At 47.2% G+C, this 20,228-nt stretch overlaps 1 protein-coding gene across 1 annotated transcript in view; it reads left to right on the forward strand.

The window, feature by feature from the left end:
* Nucleotides 1-20,228, forward strand: part of Ippk (inositol-pentakisphosphate 2-kinase) — a 42,370-nt gene that overhangs the window by 12,386 nt on the left and 9,756 nt on the right. Inside the window, exons 3-11 of the mRNA XM_051171067.1 lie at nt 344-439; nt 1,959-2,025; nt 3,806-3,927; nt 4,966-5,055; nt 10,437-10,495; nt 11,792-11,864; nt 14,807-15,080; nt 16,741-16,891; nt 17,543-17,645. Of these exons, the coding sequence (XP_051027024.1) occupies nt 344-439; nt 1,959-2,025; nt 3,806-3,927; nt 4,966-5,055; nt 10,437-10,495; nt 11,792-11,864; nt 14,807-15,080; nt 16,741-16,891; nt 17,543-17,645 (1,035 nt within the window). The remainder of the gene's footprint in view (nt 1-343; nt 440-1,958; nt 2,026-3,805; nt 3,928-4,965; nt 5,056-10,436; nt 10,496-11,791; nt 11,865-14,806; nt 15,081-16,740; nt 16,892-17,542; nt 17,646-20,228) is intronic.

Raw genomic sequence — 20,228 nt, forward strand, 5'->3', positions numbered from 1 at the left:
AGGAGCAGCCAGTGCTCTTAACCTCTGAGCCATCTCTCCAGCCCTCCAGGTGGATTTTTATCAGAAGCTGTGACATAGTTGTGCAGGGTCACTGGGTGTGTTCTTGGCTTTTTATTCAGGCTAAGTTCTATCAGGCTAAGTAGGAGCTATGCGATACCTGCATATACCAAAGTATATGTGCAGGGCATTTCTGGGTATGGAGGTGAGTTCTCCAGAGGTTTGTGGGGTACATTGTACTTAGTGAGTACATAGTCTGTCCTGAGCTAGGCCTCTGGGAGGGGGCGGTGCAAGGAGCCCTGCCTGGATGTCCGTCCTTGAGCTGCCCTGTGCTTGTCTCTTTCAGACCTCAGAAGAGATACTTCAGCATCTGCAGAACATAGTGGACTTTGGCAAAAATGTTATGAAAGACTTTTTGGGGGAGAACTATGTTCATTGTGGGGTAAGTGCTGTTATACAGGCCTCAAGTTACACTCAGTTCTGTGCTGACAGTGCTGACATCTCAGTGACAGCCCTTGTTCAGTAAGAGTCTTCAAGCTTTCCTCACCTGCCGTGCCGTGTGGCAGTCAGTCAGCTCTTCAGAGGTGCCTGTGTAGTGAGGCTCTCCAGTGAGAGCGCTGTGTTATCCCTGAAGCTGGAGGGATGGCTTTGCCCTGTGCTCCTGTGGGGTAAGGAACAATGTGGGCCCATTCCTGCAGGCTCCTCCGGGACCAGGCATGTGGATGTGAGCATGCATGTGAGTTGCTATGGATGATCCTTAGGGAAAGCCATAGAAGCAAAGTGTTGAAAACCCTTAACATTGTTGTCTGTTTTGGGTTTACTGCCTTTGCAGCTTCCCTATAGCAGGGAGGGGCTAGATAAGGGATGCCCCCTGGCCTACTTGTCTGACCTGACTTGTCTTCTGAGCTTGGGACTTTGAAAGTCTCCTCCATTTTGCCTTTCCTTAGCTGCCTGTCCTTTACAATGTCTAATGTTGGGGATGTTTGAAGGTCAAGTGTTACCCCTTAGTGTGACCTATTTACGTGAGTAGCCATGTCATCTTGGATAAAGGTTGTCAGAGGTACTGCCTGCTGGGAACCATGCTCTTCTAGCCCTGATGTACTAGGCTGAGTGGGAGCCTCTGGTTAAGACTGGATGGACAAAGGCAGCTGGGTCTTTTGAGGCAAGATACCAGCAGTTTGTCCTAGGCATGTTTCCTTTGTCACTTTGGAACTTTTTCTGTTTCTGTTTTTGTTTTTTTTTTTTTTTTTGTTTTCGAGACAAGGTTTCTCTGTTTAGCCTTGGCTGTCCTAGACTCACTTTGTAGACCAGGCTGGCCTCGAACTCACAGCGATCCACCTGCCTCTGCCTCCCAAGTGCTGGGATTAAAGGCGTGCGCCACCATGCCCGGCTTGGAACTTTTTCTGAAGTCATAATTCTGTCACCTTGAGAAAAGAGGGTGGGGATGACAGTGCAGAACACGTTCACATTGATGCAAATTTCCTTTGCTTGGAAAGTTGCAAATAAACCACTGAGGGAATGAGAGCAGCAGGCCTGTGAGCCCAGTGCTGTCAGACCCTGGGCTGCTGCTTCGCAAGTGCCTCTTGCTGGCCAGCTAGCTGGGCTTCTTGAGGCCTCTTTCTGTGTCTACAGCTGCTTCAGTACCCAGAGGGGCTGTGACAGCAGATGCTGGTGGTGTGGCTGGTCCCTGGCATCATGGATCTTGGCTGGCTGTAAGGAGAGCCAGCTGCCTTTAGTGCACAGAAATGTTTTTGCATCTGTGTAACCTCTACCTGTCCTGAAAATTATAGGTCAGCTCTCACTGCCAAACTGGCATATTGAATCTTTTAAACTGTAGTACTTTACTGTGAAACATACTGTAAAATTGACCATTTTAACTGTGTTTGATTGTGCATCGTTTGGAGGCATCAACAGTCTTCAGGACATTGTGCAATCTGTATGCTTTGTGTGTTTTCTTTCAGGAAGTTGTCCAGCTGCCTTTAGAGTTTGTGAAACAACTGTGTTTAAAGATACAGTGTGAAAGACCAGGTAAGGGTGTTGAATAGTGTTTGCACTATTTATTTGTTTATTTGTTTTGGACAGGTCTCTCTCTCTAGTCCTTGCTGGCCTGGAACTCTATGTGTAGACCAGCTAGCTGCCTTGAATACCCAGGTATCTGCCTGCCTCTGCTTCCTAAGTGCTGTGATTAAAGGCATGCACCACCGTGGTTGGCTTGCTTGCAATTTTAAAAGTCTTTGAAATGTTCAACCTAGGTTAAGTACAGGCATTTTGCAGCAGTTTTGTAGCAAGAAGCTTAGTCCTCACTGACCTCATGTTCCCTTTTCTGGTGCTTGCTGGTGACTTTGTGGCAAGAGCAAGATTCAAGCTTTTTTTTCATGGCCAAACATATAATAAAGTCCATGTGTTGGTTGTGAAAATATCTCTTTATAGACACTACTAGGTAATAATGCTACGGAATTGTCCACAATAAAATCCTTCCTGATTTGCTGGGTGCAGTGGCTCACGCCTGTAATCTGAGCACTTGGGATCTTTCTGAGTTCAAGGCCAGCCTGGTCTACAAAGTGAGTCTAGGACAGCCAAGGCTACCCAGAGAAACTCTGTCTCGGGGGGGAAAAAAAAAAACCCAAAACAAAACAAACAAACAAAATGAAACAAAACACCTTCCTTCCTGATTTCATTGAGAAAATGAAATAGCACTCTGGGTTCTGCCTGGGGCAGAAGCAGGACATGGAGGGTGCTGGACAGCACTGGGCGCCGGTGTTCATGTCCACAAAGAGGGACAAGGCTGGCTTCCGGATTCTGCTCATTTGCTGCTCAGCATCCCCATTTCACTTCATAATCATACTTGAAAGTGTGATACTTTTTGTTTGTTTGCTTTTATTTTGTTTTTGTTTTTTGATACAGGGCTTCTCTGTAGCTTTGACTGTCCTGGATTCACTTTGTAGACCAGGCTGGCCTCGAACTCAACAGAGATCTGCATGCCTCTGCCTTCCGAGTGTTGGGATTAAAGGTGTGTTCCATCATGCCTGGCATGAAAGTCTGGTACTTTTGATGATGAGAGCTGGGGACTTTTGACAGTGGGCGGTAGAGCTAGCCAGGTCTCTGAGTTCAAGGCCAGCCTGGTCTACAGAGTGAGTTCCAGGACAGCTAGGGAGACACAGAGAAACCCTGTCTCCAGAAAAAAAGTGTGATACTTCTTAGTGACAAGAACTCTGCTACCCACTGTAATGACTGCTGGGTTAAGTCTGCTTTTTGGAAGGGGAAGCTGGTCCTTTGTGTACCAAGAGCCTGCTTCTAGCAGAGCCGTGCTGAAGTAACGTGGGAGCACCAGGAGTTAGGAAAAGCGTCAAGATTTGAAAGAAAGGAAGGGGCTGTAGTATATTTCTTCTCCCTGTTCCTAGGCAAAGCGTGGTGGGATTGGGGGCCGTTCCTAACACTCTTCTTACTGTTGCACATCTCAAGCTCCCAAGGTCATATTCAGGGTCAAAAATTGGCTAAAAGGCCCTTAGATCTCAGTTATGTGGTTAGGATTTACACAATGGGAGATAAGGATGAAACCTGTCAATTGAAGAGTCCAGACGTCCCTCCCGCACTGACCGTATGTGACAGCACATCCTGAATGTTGCCTCCAGGAAGCTCTAACTAAGCCTCAGTGACTAGGGATGATTATATGTCTTAGCTTTTCTACTTCCCTATTGCCAGCCTGAAGCTGTTCTGTCTTGGAACCCTCCCATACAGGATTCTTGTATTATAGGGCTGCCCATCTCCTATCTTGACTCTCAGGTGTGACTCTTGCTCTGTCTTCCAGAGTCCCGTTGTGACAAGGACTTGGACACACTCAGTGGTTATGCTATGTGCCTTCCCAATTTAACCAGACTGCAGACCTACCACTTTGCAGAGCACCGGCCGATTCTGTGTGTAGAGATTAAGGTGAGTTTTCATTCGTGGTGGGGTAACACTGCTTGTAAAGGGAAAGGTGGCTCTCAGGTACTGGGTCTCCCTGGCCCTGCCTTGAGTATGTGTTCAGCCTGACTCAGGAGCTCGACTAGTTTCTTTCTCATAGCTTCCCTAAGCTCCCTTTCATCCCTCCCAGACCCTAGGTTAGGTTCCTTCCTGGTTGTTAGCAATGGGGAAGCCCACGCCACACACCTGGGCTGAGAAACTTTGGTTAGGGGTCACCAAGAAGAAGCATATTGGGTGGCCTTCTGTACAGGGCACGTCTCAAAACCTCACAGTCTTGGTCATGTGCTTCCTGCATTGAAGACCCCATCCTAGGGAAATTTTTTTCCCAGAGCACAGATGCCTGTGTGCCCTACAAAGGTCCCTGTGTACTGGCCCAGAGTCCTGGATTGCTTTAGCTGCCTATGTTCAGAAGTTGGCCAAATGCCCTATAAGAGCTCCCCTCCCCCCACCTGCACAGGACCATTACTTCTCCTCTTCCTTCCATCTGAGAGGTGTTGGCCCCTGAGGCATGCCTTGGCCCAAGTACTTGGGCCTTGTGATCCTTGAGGGCTGCATTGTCCAGAACGCTAAGCTTGGGCAGTGTGTGCTGACAGCACGCAGAGTTTAGAAGGCAGCTGGGATCCCTGACATTCTGAAGGCCTAGCAACTATCAGATGGAAGTCTTGCAGGCCGTATAATAGTGACAGTGGGAACAATGGTTATGCTTCTTGGACCCTGGGCCCATCTCCACTCCTTCCAGTCTGCCAGTGAGATTACAAAGCTGCTCTGTTTCATTCCTGTAAGCCAGGCAGGGCTCCACCAGTACTCCCAGTGAGAGGGCTGTCCTTTGTCCTTTGGAGGCATAGAGGTGTATACTTGATGAGGAAAGCTGAAAGCACAACAATTTCTGGGGAAATTTCTACCTGATACTTGTTCTTCTCTATCTATCTTCGTGTGTGTGTGTGTGTGTGTGTGTGTTGAGAATTATGTGATATCTTCCTAAACATTTTTTCTCTTACTTTACAGCCAAAATGTGGGTTTATTCCTTTCTCGAATGATGTTACCCATGAGTTGAAACACAAGGTGTGCCGATACTGCATGCACCAGCACCTCAAGGTGAGAGCAGAGTTGGGGGCAGGAGGGCAGAGCTCAGGGCGTCTGGGCCTGAGGGAAGCCACTTGAAGTTTTTACAAGATTAAAAGGAATTGCTGATAATCCTCTTTTCATTTTATAAGTAGCTCATAATGACTTTATTAAGTTTTGATCTCTTTTGTATATAATTTATCTTTGTGTGTGCATATAGAAGTGTGGGTGCTTGTGTGTGTGGAGGTCAGAGGACAACTTGTGGTTGGTTTTCTCCTTCTGCCATATGAGAGATCTGTGCATCAAACTGTTTATGCAATGCTGGCCATTAACTGTCAGGTTTTGTGCATGCTAGGCAAGCACTCTACCACCTGAACTACAGGCCCAGTCCTCACGCGTGATCTTCCTCCACCCCCTTCGCCCTTGAAGCCCATTGCTCCCCCTTTAAAACATCCTACGTGATGTGCAGAGATGGAGTTTAGAGAGCCCCTGCATGTGACAGCACTGGCCTGTCTGGCTTTCTGAGCTTGAACCGCACACAGTGTTCTTATTTTCCATCCACTTTGCTGCAGTGTTTACTCTTCTTGATGGTTTTCCCACTTACATTATGGCTGAGTTGCGGTGCACTTTGTGTTCTGCTCGTCAGTGCCTTAGAGAGCAGTGGTCTGCAGGTGCTTCTTGGTCTTTCTGTGTGGGTTGTGCCCTTTTATGCAGAAACATGTTCAGTTAAGTTCACTTAATTTCTTTGTGTTGTTGTTTGTGTCTTGATATAGCCAAGCAGTGCTGCCAAATCCAATGGTGGGAACCTTCCCTGTTTTCTTCTAAACTCTCATTCTTGCTTTTAGGTCTCAGACATTTTGAATTAATTTTTGTGTGTGATGTTGGATAAGCAAGTGCCCAGTCTCAGTCTCTTACATGTAGAAGGGCATCTGGCTCTCTCAGCCCTTTTCCCTAACCCTGCTCCCGGGTCTTCTCTGTTCCTTTTCTTAGTGGTAAATTTGTCTGTCTTCATGCCTGTGTTGTGCTACTTTGATAACTGTAGTTTTTATGTTGGAAGATATTTCTTATTTATTTATTTAATGTATATGAGTGCTCTATCTTCATGTGCACCTGCCCGCCAGAAGAGGTGTAAGCCACCATGTGGTTGCTGGGAATTGAACTCAGGACCTCTGGAAGAGCAGACAGTGCTCTTAACCACTGAGCCATCTCTCCAGCTCTGGAAGACATTTTATTACTGATTCAATGTTACAAGATTCCTTCTCTTTTCTCCGTTCTTCCTCCTTCCCTCTACCTCTCCTTTTTCCTTCTCTCTGCTCTTCTCTTGCTCTTTAAAGACAGGGTCCTAATGTAGCCCAGGTTGGCTTTGAATTGGTAAGCAGCCGAGGATGATCTCCACTTGCTGGGAGTGTAAGCAGTGTGCCACCCAGTTCCTGTCCTTGTCTGTGGCAGTCCTGTTGTGTGTAGATGTGGGTGTCTTGGAATTTATCTTAACAGTAACAGCCTATCTCTTCTGTTTACTCAACAGAGCTATTGAACCCTTCTAGTTACTCTTCATTTTAGTTATGCTTTTTCATTACCCATTTATTTAGTTATTAAAAGTATTTGTTCAGCTGGATGTGGTGGTGCATTCCTTTAATCCCAGAGCTCAAGAGGCAGGTGGATCTCTATGAGTTTGAGGCCAGTGTGGACTACTGAGTGAGTTCAGGGCATCCAGGGCTATACTTAGAAACCTTGTCTGCAAACAAACAAGCAAGAAAGTATCTTAAATGATAGGTGTTTGTATCTGTGTGTGGATATGTGTATGAGGTGTGCAGACCCACACATAGGCAAAACACACATAACATTTTTTTTTTCAAAATGGAAAAATGTTTAAAAACTTGTTCTTTGACTTTATATATAAATAAGTAATGTATACTGGTCATCCACCCTCCCTTATCTTCCTCTTGTCTCCAACCTCTTTAATTGTTATTGTTACTAGCTAATTAATCTATTTGTATATGTGTATATGTATGGTGTATGTGTGTGTACAACTCATAAGTGAGGAAGTCAAAGGACCACTTTCAGGGAGTCAGTTCTCTGCCTTGCTGAGGTAGGGCTCTCTCTTGGTTCTGTCATGATGCCTATTCTAGTCAAGCTGGATTGCAGGATTCCAGGGGTCTCCTGTTTCTGCTTCCCATCTTCTGCAGGAGTGCTGGAATCACACACATGCTCCACATACAGCTTTTTTGATTAGGTTATGAGATTGAACTCAGGTTATCAGGCTTAACCACTGAGCTATCTTGCCAGCCTGTTTTACTTTTTTTGAGATAGGACATGTAGCCCAGACTGACTTTCTCCTCCTGTCTTTACCTCCAAGTGCCAGGACCACAGTCATGCACTACCATGCCTGTCTATTACTGTTCATTTAGGGACGTCTCTGCTTATTCTGTAATGGCTCTCTCTGTGTTTTAAGTTATGTGTGTGGGGGAGAGAAGTGTGCATGAGTTCAGATGTGCACATGTTAAGGCACACATGTGAGGTCAGAGGATAGTGTTTGGGAGCCAGTTCCCTCGTTCCCTCGTGAGTTCTGGGAATGAACCCAGGCCTCCAAGGCTTGCTCTGCAAGTTCTTTCCCCCTCTGAGCCACCTTCCCAGCCCCATAGGGTCTACACCTTAGTCACGTGTAGTCTTTGAACTCTACTTGATTAATTTATTGGGATTGATACTTCTTCAAACCAGTGCTTCTCTCAGTCTTTGCTGAGGAGGGTATGTGTGCTGTGTGAGCACAAGCCCACTTCATCTTCAGCAGGGTGTTACAGCTTTTGCTTTACCTTTCTCTTTGATGGAGTCTCAGATAAGCTCAAGTGTGAGCTTAGGGCCTTCTTTGGTCTTTCCAAACCCTGTTCATGGTTTTCTAGATTACTAGGAATGTGCTGTAGCTTTTCAAAGCCTCAGTGTACATCCTCATTGCTCAGCTTTTTCTTTTTGAGTTTTAGGTTGCACTTGCTTGCCCTGTTTCTTACTTTATAAGGAAGCCATAAAGTTAAATGGTAGCATCTAGATTTTTTTGACAAATGCCCCCAAAAGACCTCTGCAGTGTTTGAGCCCTCAATCAGGTCAGTAAAGTCATCCATGCAAGGACAGCTTTCCTGGAATTGAGAAGGAGGGCAGGTGATGGCAGTACCCAGAGCTGAGGCTGTGCCTGTGCCTGTCCTATTTCATTCATGGAGGCTGCCAGGCTGCTGTGTGTGTAACACTTTCATGTTTGTTTCCCTTAAGGCTAGAGATAGTGTGTTGGCTAGTTTTATGTCAACCTGACATAGGCTAGAGTTATTTGGGAAGAGAGAACCTCAATTAAGAAAGTGTCCCCAGGGCTGGAGATATGGCTCAGAGGTTAAGAGCACTATATGCTCTTCCAAATGTCCTGAGTTAATTCCCAGTAACCTCATGGTGGCTCACAACCATCTACAATGAGATCTGGTGCCCTCTTCTGGCGTGCAGGCACACATGTAGGCAGAATACTGTATAAATAATAAATAAATAAATAAATCTTTTTAAAAAAAGTGCCCCCATTAGATTAGTCTTTGGCTAAGCCTGTGGGACATTTTCTTGATTAATGATTGATATGTGAGGGCCCATTACAAGGAGTAGTGTTGCCTCTGGGTGGGTGGTGCTGGATTATTATAAGCAGGCTGAGCAAACCATGAGGAACAAGCCCATAAGCAGCACTCCTCCATGGCTTTTGCCTCTACGTTTCTGCTCTGCTTGAGTTCTTGTCCTGACTTCCCTAAATGATAGAGCTGGAGGTGTAAGATGGAGTAAGCCTATTCCTTCCTAAGTCAGTTTTGGTCAGGTGTTTTATCATAGCAATAGAAACCTTAACTGAGACAGAGGGGTGAGAACAGGACATTTGAAGTGTCAAAAAGAAGCTGGGCATGATGGTGTATGCATTAAGAGGTAGAGGTAGGCCGATTTTTGTAAGTTTGAGGCTAGCCTGGTCTACATAGAGAGTTCCAGGCCAGCCAGGGCTACACAGTGATTAAAAAAAAAAAAATGTATCAGGCTCACTATTCTTATTTTCTTTCCTTTTTTATAAGATGGATTTTTATTTTTATATGAATGAGCATTTTGCTTGCATGTATGCATGTACTCCATGCCTGGTGCCCATCAAGAAGGTGTCAGATTCCTTGCAATTGTAGTGACAGTGGTGAGCAGCCACATGCACGGCGGGAATGACACCTGAGCTCTCTGCGAGAGCAGCAGTGCTCCTAACCACTGTGCTCTCTCTCTACTTGCTGAGCTGAGCAAATGTTCCTTGGATCCTTAAAGAACTGTAGACATTTTCTGAGGTTTCAAGACTTATGATTCTGGCAAGTTTTGCTAGTATTTATATAAAAAACCATGCCCAGCTTGTATGCTAGGTTGTTTAAGAAGTGTATATTTTAAAACTAAGAAATAATGCCTGCTCACAACTGGTAGTTGACTGCCTCCCTTCTAGGGTGATTGATGCTATCAGTTTGGTGATCTTTCCAGACGTGTTCCTATAGTAGCAGTGTATACACCCACAACAGATGGCGATGCCTCTTTCCATGCTTTCTGTTCTTTGAGCATGTAGACATACTTACAAGGCGAAATAGGATCCTGTTGTTTGCACTTGTCTTACCCACTGCTCCCCCATGTTGAAGTGGTCTTTGAGGATTTTGTGTTGCATGCTGTTTTCTCAAAATGTCTTTGGATAGATACATGCAATTCAGTACACTTTTAAAGAAGACATGACGCCACATTATGTGTTGTTCTGCCAGCTGAATACGTGCTGATGATGTGTTAGTCCATCTTTGGAGTAGCTGCTTTCCCACACCCACTCGTGCCTTGATTGTGTGTGGGCCTTGCTGAGAGAGTGAGCCTCCTTTTACCCTGCAGGAAATATCTTAATATCTGCAGCAAATGCCCCCACGTTCCATCTCTGTTGCCCTTTTCTCGGGGTAGTTATTTTAGATCCCGGAGGTTTTTAACTTGTGGGTGTACACATTTTACATTTCAGTGGTTACCACAAAGGTTGTGCCAAGTGATCATTCTCCTGACACCACAGCTTGCATGTGCAGCGTCATTTCTCTTGCTGCTGGCAGCTTCGAGACTTGCCATAGTCACTGCCAAACCTTCAGGTGCCTGTTGTTTTCTTCCTGTTGACAGGGACTGCACTGGCAGTGACTGAGGCCAAGGGATAGCTGGAGTTTCCAAGGTTGAGGGTCGAGCTCGCACCTTCCTACTTAGGGTTGTGCATCTGGGGCCTTCCCCAGGCCAGGGCTGCAGCCCCCTGTAGGCTGTGCTGCTCCCCCCCCCCTTTTCTTTCTTTCATTTTTTTTGGTTTAAAAATTTTTATTTTTAGTTATCTGTAGTCAAAAAGTATTTGATCCATCATATTGGTGTTTTACCAGGTAGCAACTGGAAAGTGGAAGAAAATAAGTAAATACTGTCCTCTTGATCTCTACTCAGGGTAAGAGTTACTTCTCATTTGTTGTCTTGAGGTTGGGTGGTGCCTGCTAAAGGACAACCTATGAGGTGGGAATTTTGAGGGTTATTTTGTGAGACGTGGATGGTGTGTGTGTGTGTGTGTGTGTGTGTGTGTTGGGGTGGAGGATTAGAGGCGTGTTCTGTGACATGAGGATAGTGGGGCTTGCGAACTTCTATGGCCTGAGGGCTGTGAGGTGAGGTGAGGTGAGGAGAGGAGGATGGGGCATTTTGTACTGTGGGGAAGCAGAGTGTATTCTGTAAGTTGGTGGTAGGTATTCTCTGAAGTGTGACAGTGGGGTATCTTCTGTAAGGTGGGGGTGTTTGTGAGGTTGGACATGTATACATGGTGGTTCTGTGAGGTAGTAAATGTGTGGGCTTTGGTGAAGTGGGAAATGGAAGGTGTTCTGTGGGGTGGAGATGATGCCCTGCTCTGTCTAATGGGCTCTTTGCTTATTCCAGAACACAGAGTGTTTTTCCTGTGAGAACCAAATCAGGTTGGGAGTGCATTAAGGGGGAATCATGATTGATTTACCTGTGCACCCAAGGCCGCTTGTTTTGAAGCAAACAGTAACACAGAGTATTGCTGAGAGCTTGTAACATGTCAAACCTGAGTCAGGAGCTGACCTTAGAATCTTTATAAGCAGCCTTTTCAGAGCTGGCAGTGGATGACTTTGCTGATATGTTGTCCCCAGTGTGACCTCAGGATATGGCTTGGAATCCTTGCCTGGGGTGGGTTTGCCTCCCTGGGAGCCCTGTGGATTTCGTGTGGGAATGAGAAGGGCTATGTTTAGGGACACTGCTGGAGGAACCTGGGCAAGGTAGGGTCTGGAACATGAGTGGCAGTGAAGAGGAGACCACAGGTGCTAGTTGCTAATGAGTAGGGCAGAGGGCAAGAGTGGGGGACAGCTCTCCAAGATGGAGGGAGAGTTCCATGTTCCTGCCTCTTTTAGGCTTCCTGAACTCCCCAGACATGTCACAGGGATCATGGTGCCCGAGTGTCTCCTCCAGCCTTTGGAAGTGGCAGCTGAGGACCAAGAAGGGCGAGAACTAGATGGACTTCGAGTGACTGCTGTGCCTTGGCTTTCTGGTCCCCTGCCTCTGCAGCACTCCTCCTGGCTGCCGTTGGGCCCTAGACCAAGCTCCCCTCATGTATTCAGGCCTACAGTTACTGGATTAACGTAGTTCTAGGTTCCAGCTCAGTCTGGAGCTGTGTGTATGGATGTGTGGGGACCAGGGCCAGCCCACTGCCTTTAACACCTTCACTGCTTTCTCCTTCCAGAAACAAGCAGCGCATGCACTTTGCCTTGAACAGTCTGCTGCAGGAGGCGCAGAACAACCTGAGGATATTTAAGGTAAGTGCTGTTTCCAGTCCATGCTGGTTTCCAGGTAAACCTACCACATTGTGATCCTGGCCACAGGTTCTGTGACCAAATACATTGAGTCCAGGCTGGCTTGCCTCAGACCCAGCTCTCTGTCCCTTGGCATTGCAGCAGGAGATGGGGCTGGAGGGGTGGGGAGGGGGACAAGGCAGGGCTAACCTTGGCAGGTGGTGATGGCTTTGGCCATGCTGGGAATGTATCTCTAGAGTTTTCTTTGCCATTGTCCCAGTGGGCAGCTGGGCTTGGGCAGCATGTGTCTTGTATGAGGGAACAGGACTGAGAACGGGCTTTTCAACACCTATGTCTTGCTTGGTCTGGGAAAAGTGACTGGTGCGCTAGAGGTCCTGTCCTCTGCCTTGCTGCTATGTCACGGGCCAGTTTATCCAGATCTAATGTAAGAGTGTCCTTGTCCTGGAGTGCAGTCAGAGTAATCAATACCTTCCTCCGTGTCTCCATCTCCCAAATTCTGAAAAGGACAGTTTAGTTAATTTCATACTGAAAAATGGCCATGGGTGAGCACTTGCTATGATGCTTGTCTGGAGAGAAGGCAGCCCTTGGGAGTTAGTTCTTCACAGTGGGATCTGGGGATCAAGTTACGGTTACCACTGAGTCACTGCTTGCCTCTCTATATTTTTTAACTCTTAAGAGATTAGAAACCTGACATTTTAATCCTGGTGATAAGTCCCTTTAACTCTGGAGCCCATTTCTGAGCCTGTCAGGCCATATTGGAGGTATCTGGTCTGCAGCTTCTGTGGAATCCACGTGGAAGAATCCAGAGATTAGCTAGCACTTCCCCAACAGGCAGGTTAAGGGAAGTGATCTGTAATGGCTTTGTTAACATGAAAATAATTAAAACATCTCTCATCTCGTGTGTGTGTGTGTGTGTGTGTGTGTGTGTGTGTACACGTACATGCTCATGCACATGATGCACATGCATGCATGTCATGCACATGTCATTGTATGTATGTGAAGGTCGGAGGACAACCTGCAGGGGTGGTTCTATTGTTGCATCATGTGGGTCCTTGGCTTTAAATGAAAGCCATTAAGCTTAGTGGCAGGAACCTTTGTCCACTGAATCATCTTGCTGGCCCTACAATGGCAGCTTTTGGGCTTTCTGGTTCTGATGCTGAAATTCTGCAAACCAACAAAGCAGAAACTTCCTAAAGCTCTGATGGTTCAGCCTTGGAGCAGCTGCCTGGTTGAGCTCAGTATCCCACACTGGGTACTTGTGAGAGAGGGTTGAGTTCAAGGAGTCCTTGTTAGAGTCACCATTCCACCTAGGTTGTGGCTCTGCTGGGTGCCCCTTAAGATCCTTGTACATTGTAAGCACTGGCTCTGGATTTCACATTTACAGTGTCCCTCAAATCTAGACCCTTGATGCTGTGGTGAAACCTTGCTGTGAGGGGACTCCCTTGGCCACTTTTGAGCCTGGAGGAGGGGCCAGTTCACCATGGGCACAAATGGCCCTACCCTGGATGTTAGTTGACCTCTTAGCACCACTGTGATCACCTGCTTCCTCATCCTGCCTGGTATGATGAATAGTAACGTAGTCTGTCCCTTGGACAGCATCTAGGGACCTCTACAGAGGCTCCCCGGGATCTAGTGAGGAGGAGAACCTTCCCATAGCTCTCATGGGCAGAGGCTGTCTTCTTAGCCACTACTGCTTTCCTGAGACCTTAGCTTCACATACTCATTCATTGCCTTAGAGTCTTAGAGGGTCAGTGTAGCTGGTACTTTCTGCCTTGTGCTCAGCTCTGGGGAGGCCTGTGGTATCTTTGGTAAGAGCCTCACAGGTGTTGTGATTGTGTGTCTGCTTGTATTTGTTGTTCATACTGACCAGACTCCATGTGGAGAAGATGCCAAAGGTAGGGACACCTAGAGGGCCCACCACATGGCTTAAATATGAAGGCAGGTAGTTCAAAGAGCCTTGGGATGCTCCTGGTGGTGTCCACAGGTCAGGCTCTTATCACAGCCTCAGTGTGAGCAGTGGGCAGCACATGTCCTTGCTTGACGTGTGCTGTGTGGTAAGGAGCATCTTTAAGGGTTCTACAAAGAAGGCCAACAAGTCTTTTTTAAAAAAGATTTATAGCTGGGTGTGGTGGCGCATGCCTTTAATCCCAGCACTCGGGATGCAGAGGAAGGAGGATCGCTGTGAGTTCCAGGCCAGTCTGGTCTACAGAGAGAGAGAGAGTCTAGGACAGCCAAGATAACATAGAGAAACCCTGTCCTGAAACACAAAATGAAACAAAATAAATCAAAAAAGATTTATTATTGTTTATACAGTATTCTGCCTGCATGTATGCCTGCACACCAGCAGAGGGCACTAGATCTCACTATAGATGGTTGTGAGACTGCATGTAGTTGCTGGGAATTGAATTCAGACCTTTGGAAGAGCAGGCAGTGCTCTTAACCTCTGAGCCATTTTTCCAGCCCTGAAGGTCAACAGTCTTAAAACAGAACATTTTGTTTCCATCTTACCACAGGACTTGGCTCTGGCTCTGAGGCTTCCACTAGCTCTGGGGACCATGGGGTCTAGTCCTAACCCTTAGTCACTGCTAGAGCCCTGAAGTGACTGGTGATTTGTGGACCTCTGTGGCTTTATGCTCAGTGTTTTCTGCAGATATGCTTTGAAATATTTGTCTGAGGGTGTCAGTCCAGGGAGCTGGCCTGAAGTGTTTAAACCTTTCCTCCTTTGATTCATGCTTAGTGACATAGCATGGAGAGGGATTCTTCAGTGGAGCTAGTGTGCAGCAACCCTCAATAGGCTTGTCGAGGAATACTGGGCTCCTCTGTGCCCTACCCCTGTGTGTGTGTGTGTGTGTGTGTGTGTATGTATGTGTGTGTGTGTGTGTGTGTGTGTGTGTGTGTTTTCTTTTTCAGTTTGTGTGATCCATCTTTCTTTTTCCTGCCTAAAGAATGGTGAGCTGATTTATGGCTGTGGTGATGCCCGGAGCCCTGCAGCTGACTTGAAGGAGCTTGCGCACCACTTGAAGCCCTTTTTCTTTCCTTCCAATGGCTTGGCCAGTGGGCCTCACTGCACAAGGGCTGTGATCCGGGAGCTGGTGCACGTTATCACCAGGGTGCTGCTGAGTAGCTCAGACAAAGGCCGAGTGGGAGCCTTGAGGCTTGGGCTCCAGGGCCCTCGGGTCTGTGAAGCCAGCCCTTTCAGCAGGAGCCTACACCACCAAGGTAGGACCTGGACTTCTCCAGTTGGGTTGTGGGGTCTAGAGGTGCATTTAGAATCTCCCTCCCCATAGGTAGCCAGAGTGGCACCTACAAAATGACCTTTGTGTCCCTGCCTGGCTTCATGGCACCTCTGGGGGTGCTGTCTAGTTCTTTTAGGGTTCCACAGAATGAAGCTTAGCTTCAGAGTCAAGACTTGCTTTGTCACCTGTAACTGGATTTGTAAACTGCTTGTCACACTTGGACTGTATGGTTTCTAGAATACTGCCTGTATCTTGTGTATCTTCTGCAATAAGTCAATCCTTTCAATTGTACTTTTTCTTCTTGATGATCATCTTGACTTTGGATGCAGATTCTCCTCAATCTGCTTATAAGACAACTGAGACCAGGGGTCCTATGTAGCTGGCCTGAGCACCATGGAATGAGGCAGGCTTACAGGGGGTCCATAGGAGGGAGGTGGGTCAGCCATGCATTGCAGTGTTGTGATGGTCCATGAGTCAAGGTCAGGTGTGACTCTTGGAGACTATGGAGACTTTCAGAAACCCCACAGGCCTAGCCTTCCTTGTTGCTTTCCCATGCCAACTGTTTCTGAAATGATTTTTTTTTTTTTTTTAAACTACAAGTAAAAATTGGGGGGCTTATCCTTACTCTGAAAGCAATTCCTTATTCTTTCAAAAATTTCGTTGAAACTAAAGCTGCAGAATGTGTCTGGAAGGACACAGATGGCTGCTGACACTCAGGTGATCTGGGGACCCTGACACAGGGTCTGAGCAATCCTACTCCTGCCGATCTTAGGACAAGCTTTCTAGGGTTTGGACACATCTCAACCCCATTCTTGCTCCGGGAAGGCTTCCCCTACTCCCACGGCTCCCCAGTCCCACTGTCAGGGATGGCAGGCCCCAGTTGAGAAGGCACTGTACACATCCTTGTGAGTGTATGAGTGAACGGTGGAGCTTAGCTTCTTCATCTGACCCAGTGAGGACAGGACCTTGCCAATGGTCTTAACCACAGCTCTGTATGCTTAGCTTGTCCTGTGACAGCCAGACCTTGCCTCTCTCTGTGTGGGCTAATGGAAACAGGGTCTTAGCTGCTCTGGAAGGTTTGAGACTATTGGTGTGATCTTTTGCAGTTCTGGCTTTATCTCATGTAGAAGGATTATCTTTTTTTAAAAAAGGATTTTATTTAATTATTTATCATATATGAGTGCTTTACCTGCATGTACACCTGCAGGCCAGAAAAGGGGATTATATCACATTATAGATGGTTGTGAGCCACCATGTGGTTGCCGGGAACTGAACTCAGGACCTCTGGAAGAGCAGACAGTGCTTTTAACCGCTGAGCCATCTCTCCAGCCAGAAGGATTATCTTTAAGCCTAAGTGTAAAGTGACTTCAAGAGCATGTGGTGGAGTTAAAGGTTTTTCCGAGTAGGTGTTTGGACAGCACTGGCCCAAAGGGCCTTTTTTGTGTGTAGAGCCACTGAGTGTTTAGGGTGGTCTGCATTCACTCAGCCTTGTAGCATTGTGAGACGTGCAGCATCTGCCTCCGTGTACCTTGTCTGTGACGCCCAGGGTGAACTCTGCTGTCTGCACCAGCCTAGGTCTCCTTCCACAGTCTTCAAGTGTTGATAATAAACCTGCTCTCATTCTCCCCTGATGTTCTTGGTAGGAAAAAACACCCCAGAGCACTCGGGGTTACCGAAGGGCTGTCTTCTGTACAAAACCCTCCAGGTGCAGATGTTGGACCAGCTGGACATCGAAGGCCTCTACCCTCTGTACAACCGGGTTGAACGATACCTGGAGGAGTTTCCTGAGGAGAGGTGAGGTTGCCGACAGAGGAAGCTATGAGGCTAGGCTGGGGTCAAGGTTGCCAGAACTCCAGAACAAAACAAACCTCCTACAGCCTGTTTTAGGAGGCCCATACTTCCAACTGTGCCCAGGATGTTACCTGCCTAGGGTGCCAGGGTCTTTATGAGGTTATTTGTCACTAAGATAACAGAAAATAAAGCTCTTATGAATGCGATCATTCAAAAAAAAAAAAAAAATCCTATGTCAGGGCCTGGCCTGTAGATGGCAGTGTTGCCTAACAGGCTGCTCCTGGAACACTGGCTTGGCAGCTCCTGATGAGCATCTCTGACTGCCACACCTAGGGCCTTGGGCCTGCACTGTGGGTCCCTATGTCCACACCTGCATTGTCTGATGAGCAAGATCCTTTTTGTACCTCAATGGCTTTTGCTTAAGGCTGTGGTGAAGAGCTGAGGGCTGAGCCTCAGCCTCTATGAGCTGAGCCCTGGGTATTGAAGATCTCGATGTCAAAGAATCAGGCTTAACGAGAGGAAGCAGTAGATCTCTTAGGTGCCTTTAAAAACTGTGTAGTTGTTAGGCTGTGCTTGTGATGCAGAATGCACTAGTGAGTGCAAGACCCCAGGGGCTTGTCACCCTGTTTATTTGGTCTTGGTGCTTTCTTTCAGGAAAACATTACAGATAGATGGGCCTTATGATGAAGTATTCTACCAGAAACTGCTTGATCTGTCCACTGAGGATGATGGTTCAGTAGCCTTCGCATTAACAAAGGTGAGTGAGCCACTGAGAAGCACCATGTGTTCCTGAGCTTGCCTCCTCCTCCCCTCCACGACAGTGCCAACCCAGACCTCAGGTGTAAAGTGGGGCGGCTGCAGCGTTTCTCAGATGGCCTGGGCAGGTCACAGTAAAACAGGGTGGAAGTGGAATTTCTCTTGGCTCTGTTCTTCCCTGCCTGTCACAGGCCAGGGACAGGCCCCAGTGTTGGTGGCTCTGGGCCCCACTTTTTAGATCCTGAGGACTCTCTTCCCTGGCTGAAAGAAATCCATTGGGAATATACAAAGCCCTGGTGCCTAGGAACCAGCTCTGGGACAGGTTGCTGGTAGTCAGGTTTCCATGTCAGATGAACCCATCACATGGGTACTTAGCCCAGGGGAGGGACCTATGCTTATCCTAGAACTGTACAAAGATGTTCACGGCGCTCTGTGGTTGACCTAAGAACTGTCGTAACCCCCATGTTTCAGTAAGTAACTACACCAGGCCAGACAACACACTGCAACTTCACTCCTGCGTGGATGGAGCAGGAGCTCTTCTGAGCAGCAGGGCACGTATTGAAGGGTCCAGCCATAGCTGTGTGTGTGTAGCAGCCTTTGAAAATGACATGAATTGCTGTTTGCCATGGTTTGGGAAAGAGAGATGCTTGTGGAAATTCGGAGTCCTTGTTTGGTGGAGAGACTTACATGTGTGGCAAATCACACATGTGTATAAGGACTTGGAGTCATGCTCATTTCTCGTCATGATGCTGTAGGGTAGTTTTGAGGAGTTGCTGGAAACTAGGCAAAAATCTTAAGGGCTTCATGTATTAGAACATGGAGCTTCTCTCTCTCTCTCTCTCTCTCTCTCTCTCTCTCTCTCTCCCTCCCTCCCTTCTCTCTTTGTCTGTCTTGTCCTATCTGTCCTGAAACACACTCTAAACCATGTTGGTCTCAAACTCACAGAGATCCGCCTGCCTCTGCGTCCTGAGTGCTGGGATTAAAGGTGTGCGCCATCACTGTCTGGCCATTTTTTCTCTTTTAAAAATAACATGTTAAAATTTTATTTGATAGTTGGATGTATGCCACAGTGAGAATGTGGAGGTCAGGCCACCTTGAGTGCTGTTTTTCCTCCACCGTGTAAGTTCTGGCAATTGAACTCAGGTTGTCAGGTTTGTCAGCAAGTCCTTTTACACAGAGGCACCGACCAGCCTCTTTTTCCTCTTTGAGGCGAGGTCTCACTGTGTAGCGAAGGGTAGACCTTTGTCATTTTTTCAGACTCTGCTTCTTGAGTGTGCCACATCCAGCTGTTCCACCTCTCTTTTAGGATGGATATATGATGTGTGTTCAGGTAGTGGGAGCTGGAGGTGGTGCTTCATAAAGCTGACACTGAGTAGTAGTGAGCAGAGAGTGAGAGTGACCTAGTGCACAGCCTCTTCTGCTCCTTCTTATGTACTGAAGTAGGGCCTCTGACACATGTTGTCTCCTCAGGATGCCTGGAAGTGGAGGCAGTGGGCTTTCCAGGAAGGCCAGCGGCCAATATTTCAGGTTAGCCGGGCCCTCTTGTCTGTTGGCAGCCACTCAGGAAGGGGCCTAAGTGAGGATCCCCATCAACATGTTGACGTGTGTGTTCCATTACTTAGCAGCTTTTTTAGTCTTCTTTGTTCCACTGGTTTGGAAGTTATGTTTGTGTTCTTCCATTGGTGGCATGTCCAACTTACCAATACATATTTAAAGTGTAAAGTCACTCAATTGCTTGTGGCCCTAGCTGGCACATGATACAGGGCTTGAGGGGCTTTAATTACAGTTGGGTTTTCCCTGTGTATGTGCACTTACTGTGTGGTATTGTCTTAGATTTTCTTTGGGGAAAGTGGGCAGCATGGTCGGCAAGCACTCTTATCACTGAGCTGTGCTGAGATGGTTTGTGAGGCCCCAGTGTAGAGTGTTGTTTTAGATTGCTTCTCTAGACCTATCCATGGGTTGGACTCTTACTTTCTCAGCGCTCACATCAGTCCCCTTTCTTCTTTTCTTCTTTCCAGACAGGGTCTCTCTGTGCTAGCCTTGGCTTTGTAGGTCAGGTTGGCCTCCAACTCACAGCAATCCACCTGCCTCTGCCACCCAAGTCCTGGGATTGGTGTTCTGCTTGCATGTAACACCTGAGGGCAGAAGAGGGCATCAGATCTCACTATAGATGGCTGTGGGCCACTATGTGGTTACTGGGAATTGAACTAAAGACCTTTGGAAGAGCGGCAGTGCTCTTAACCTCTGAGCCGTCGCTCCAGCCCCTGTCCTTTTTTTCTTTAGCAACAATTTTATGCCATGTCCTTTACTCATAGCCACATCACTTAAAAAAAAACTTCTGTGGTTATATGGTGGGGGAGGTGGTCCCTTCTGTCACAGGTCTAGGGGAGGGGAATAGGGTGGAAGACAGAGGGAGGATGGGAGCAGTAACATACAAGCGAGTGCATTACAGTTGGTGTGTAATGTGAGTAAGTTATAATAATAAATCTTCTCATGCTCCTTAGCTGTCACTGTCTCTGTCCATGCAGCTTTAGTCTTTCTGTAAGTGTTGCATATAAACGGGGCAGTCAGTGTGTGAGTCTTT

Source organism: Acomys russatus, chromosome 3 (genome assembly GCF_903995435.1).
Source record: "Acomys russatus chromosome 3, mAcoRus1.1, whole genome shotgun sequence".
NCBI classification, from domain to species: domain Eukaryota; kingdom Metazoa; phylum Chordata; class Mammalia; order Rodentia; family Muridae; genus Acomys; species Acomys russatus.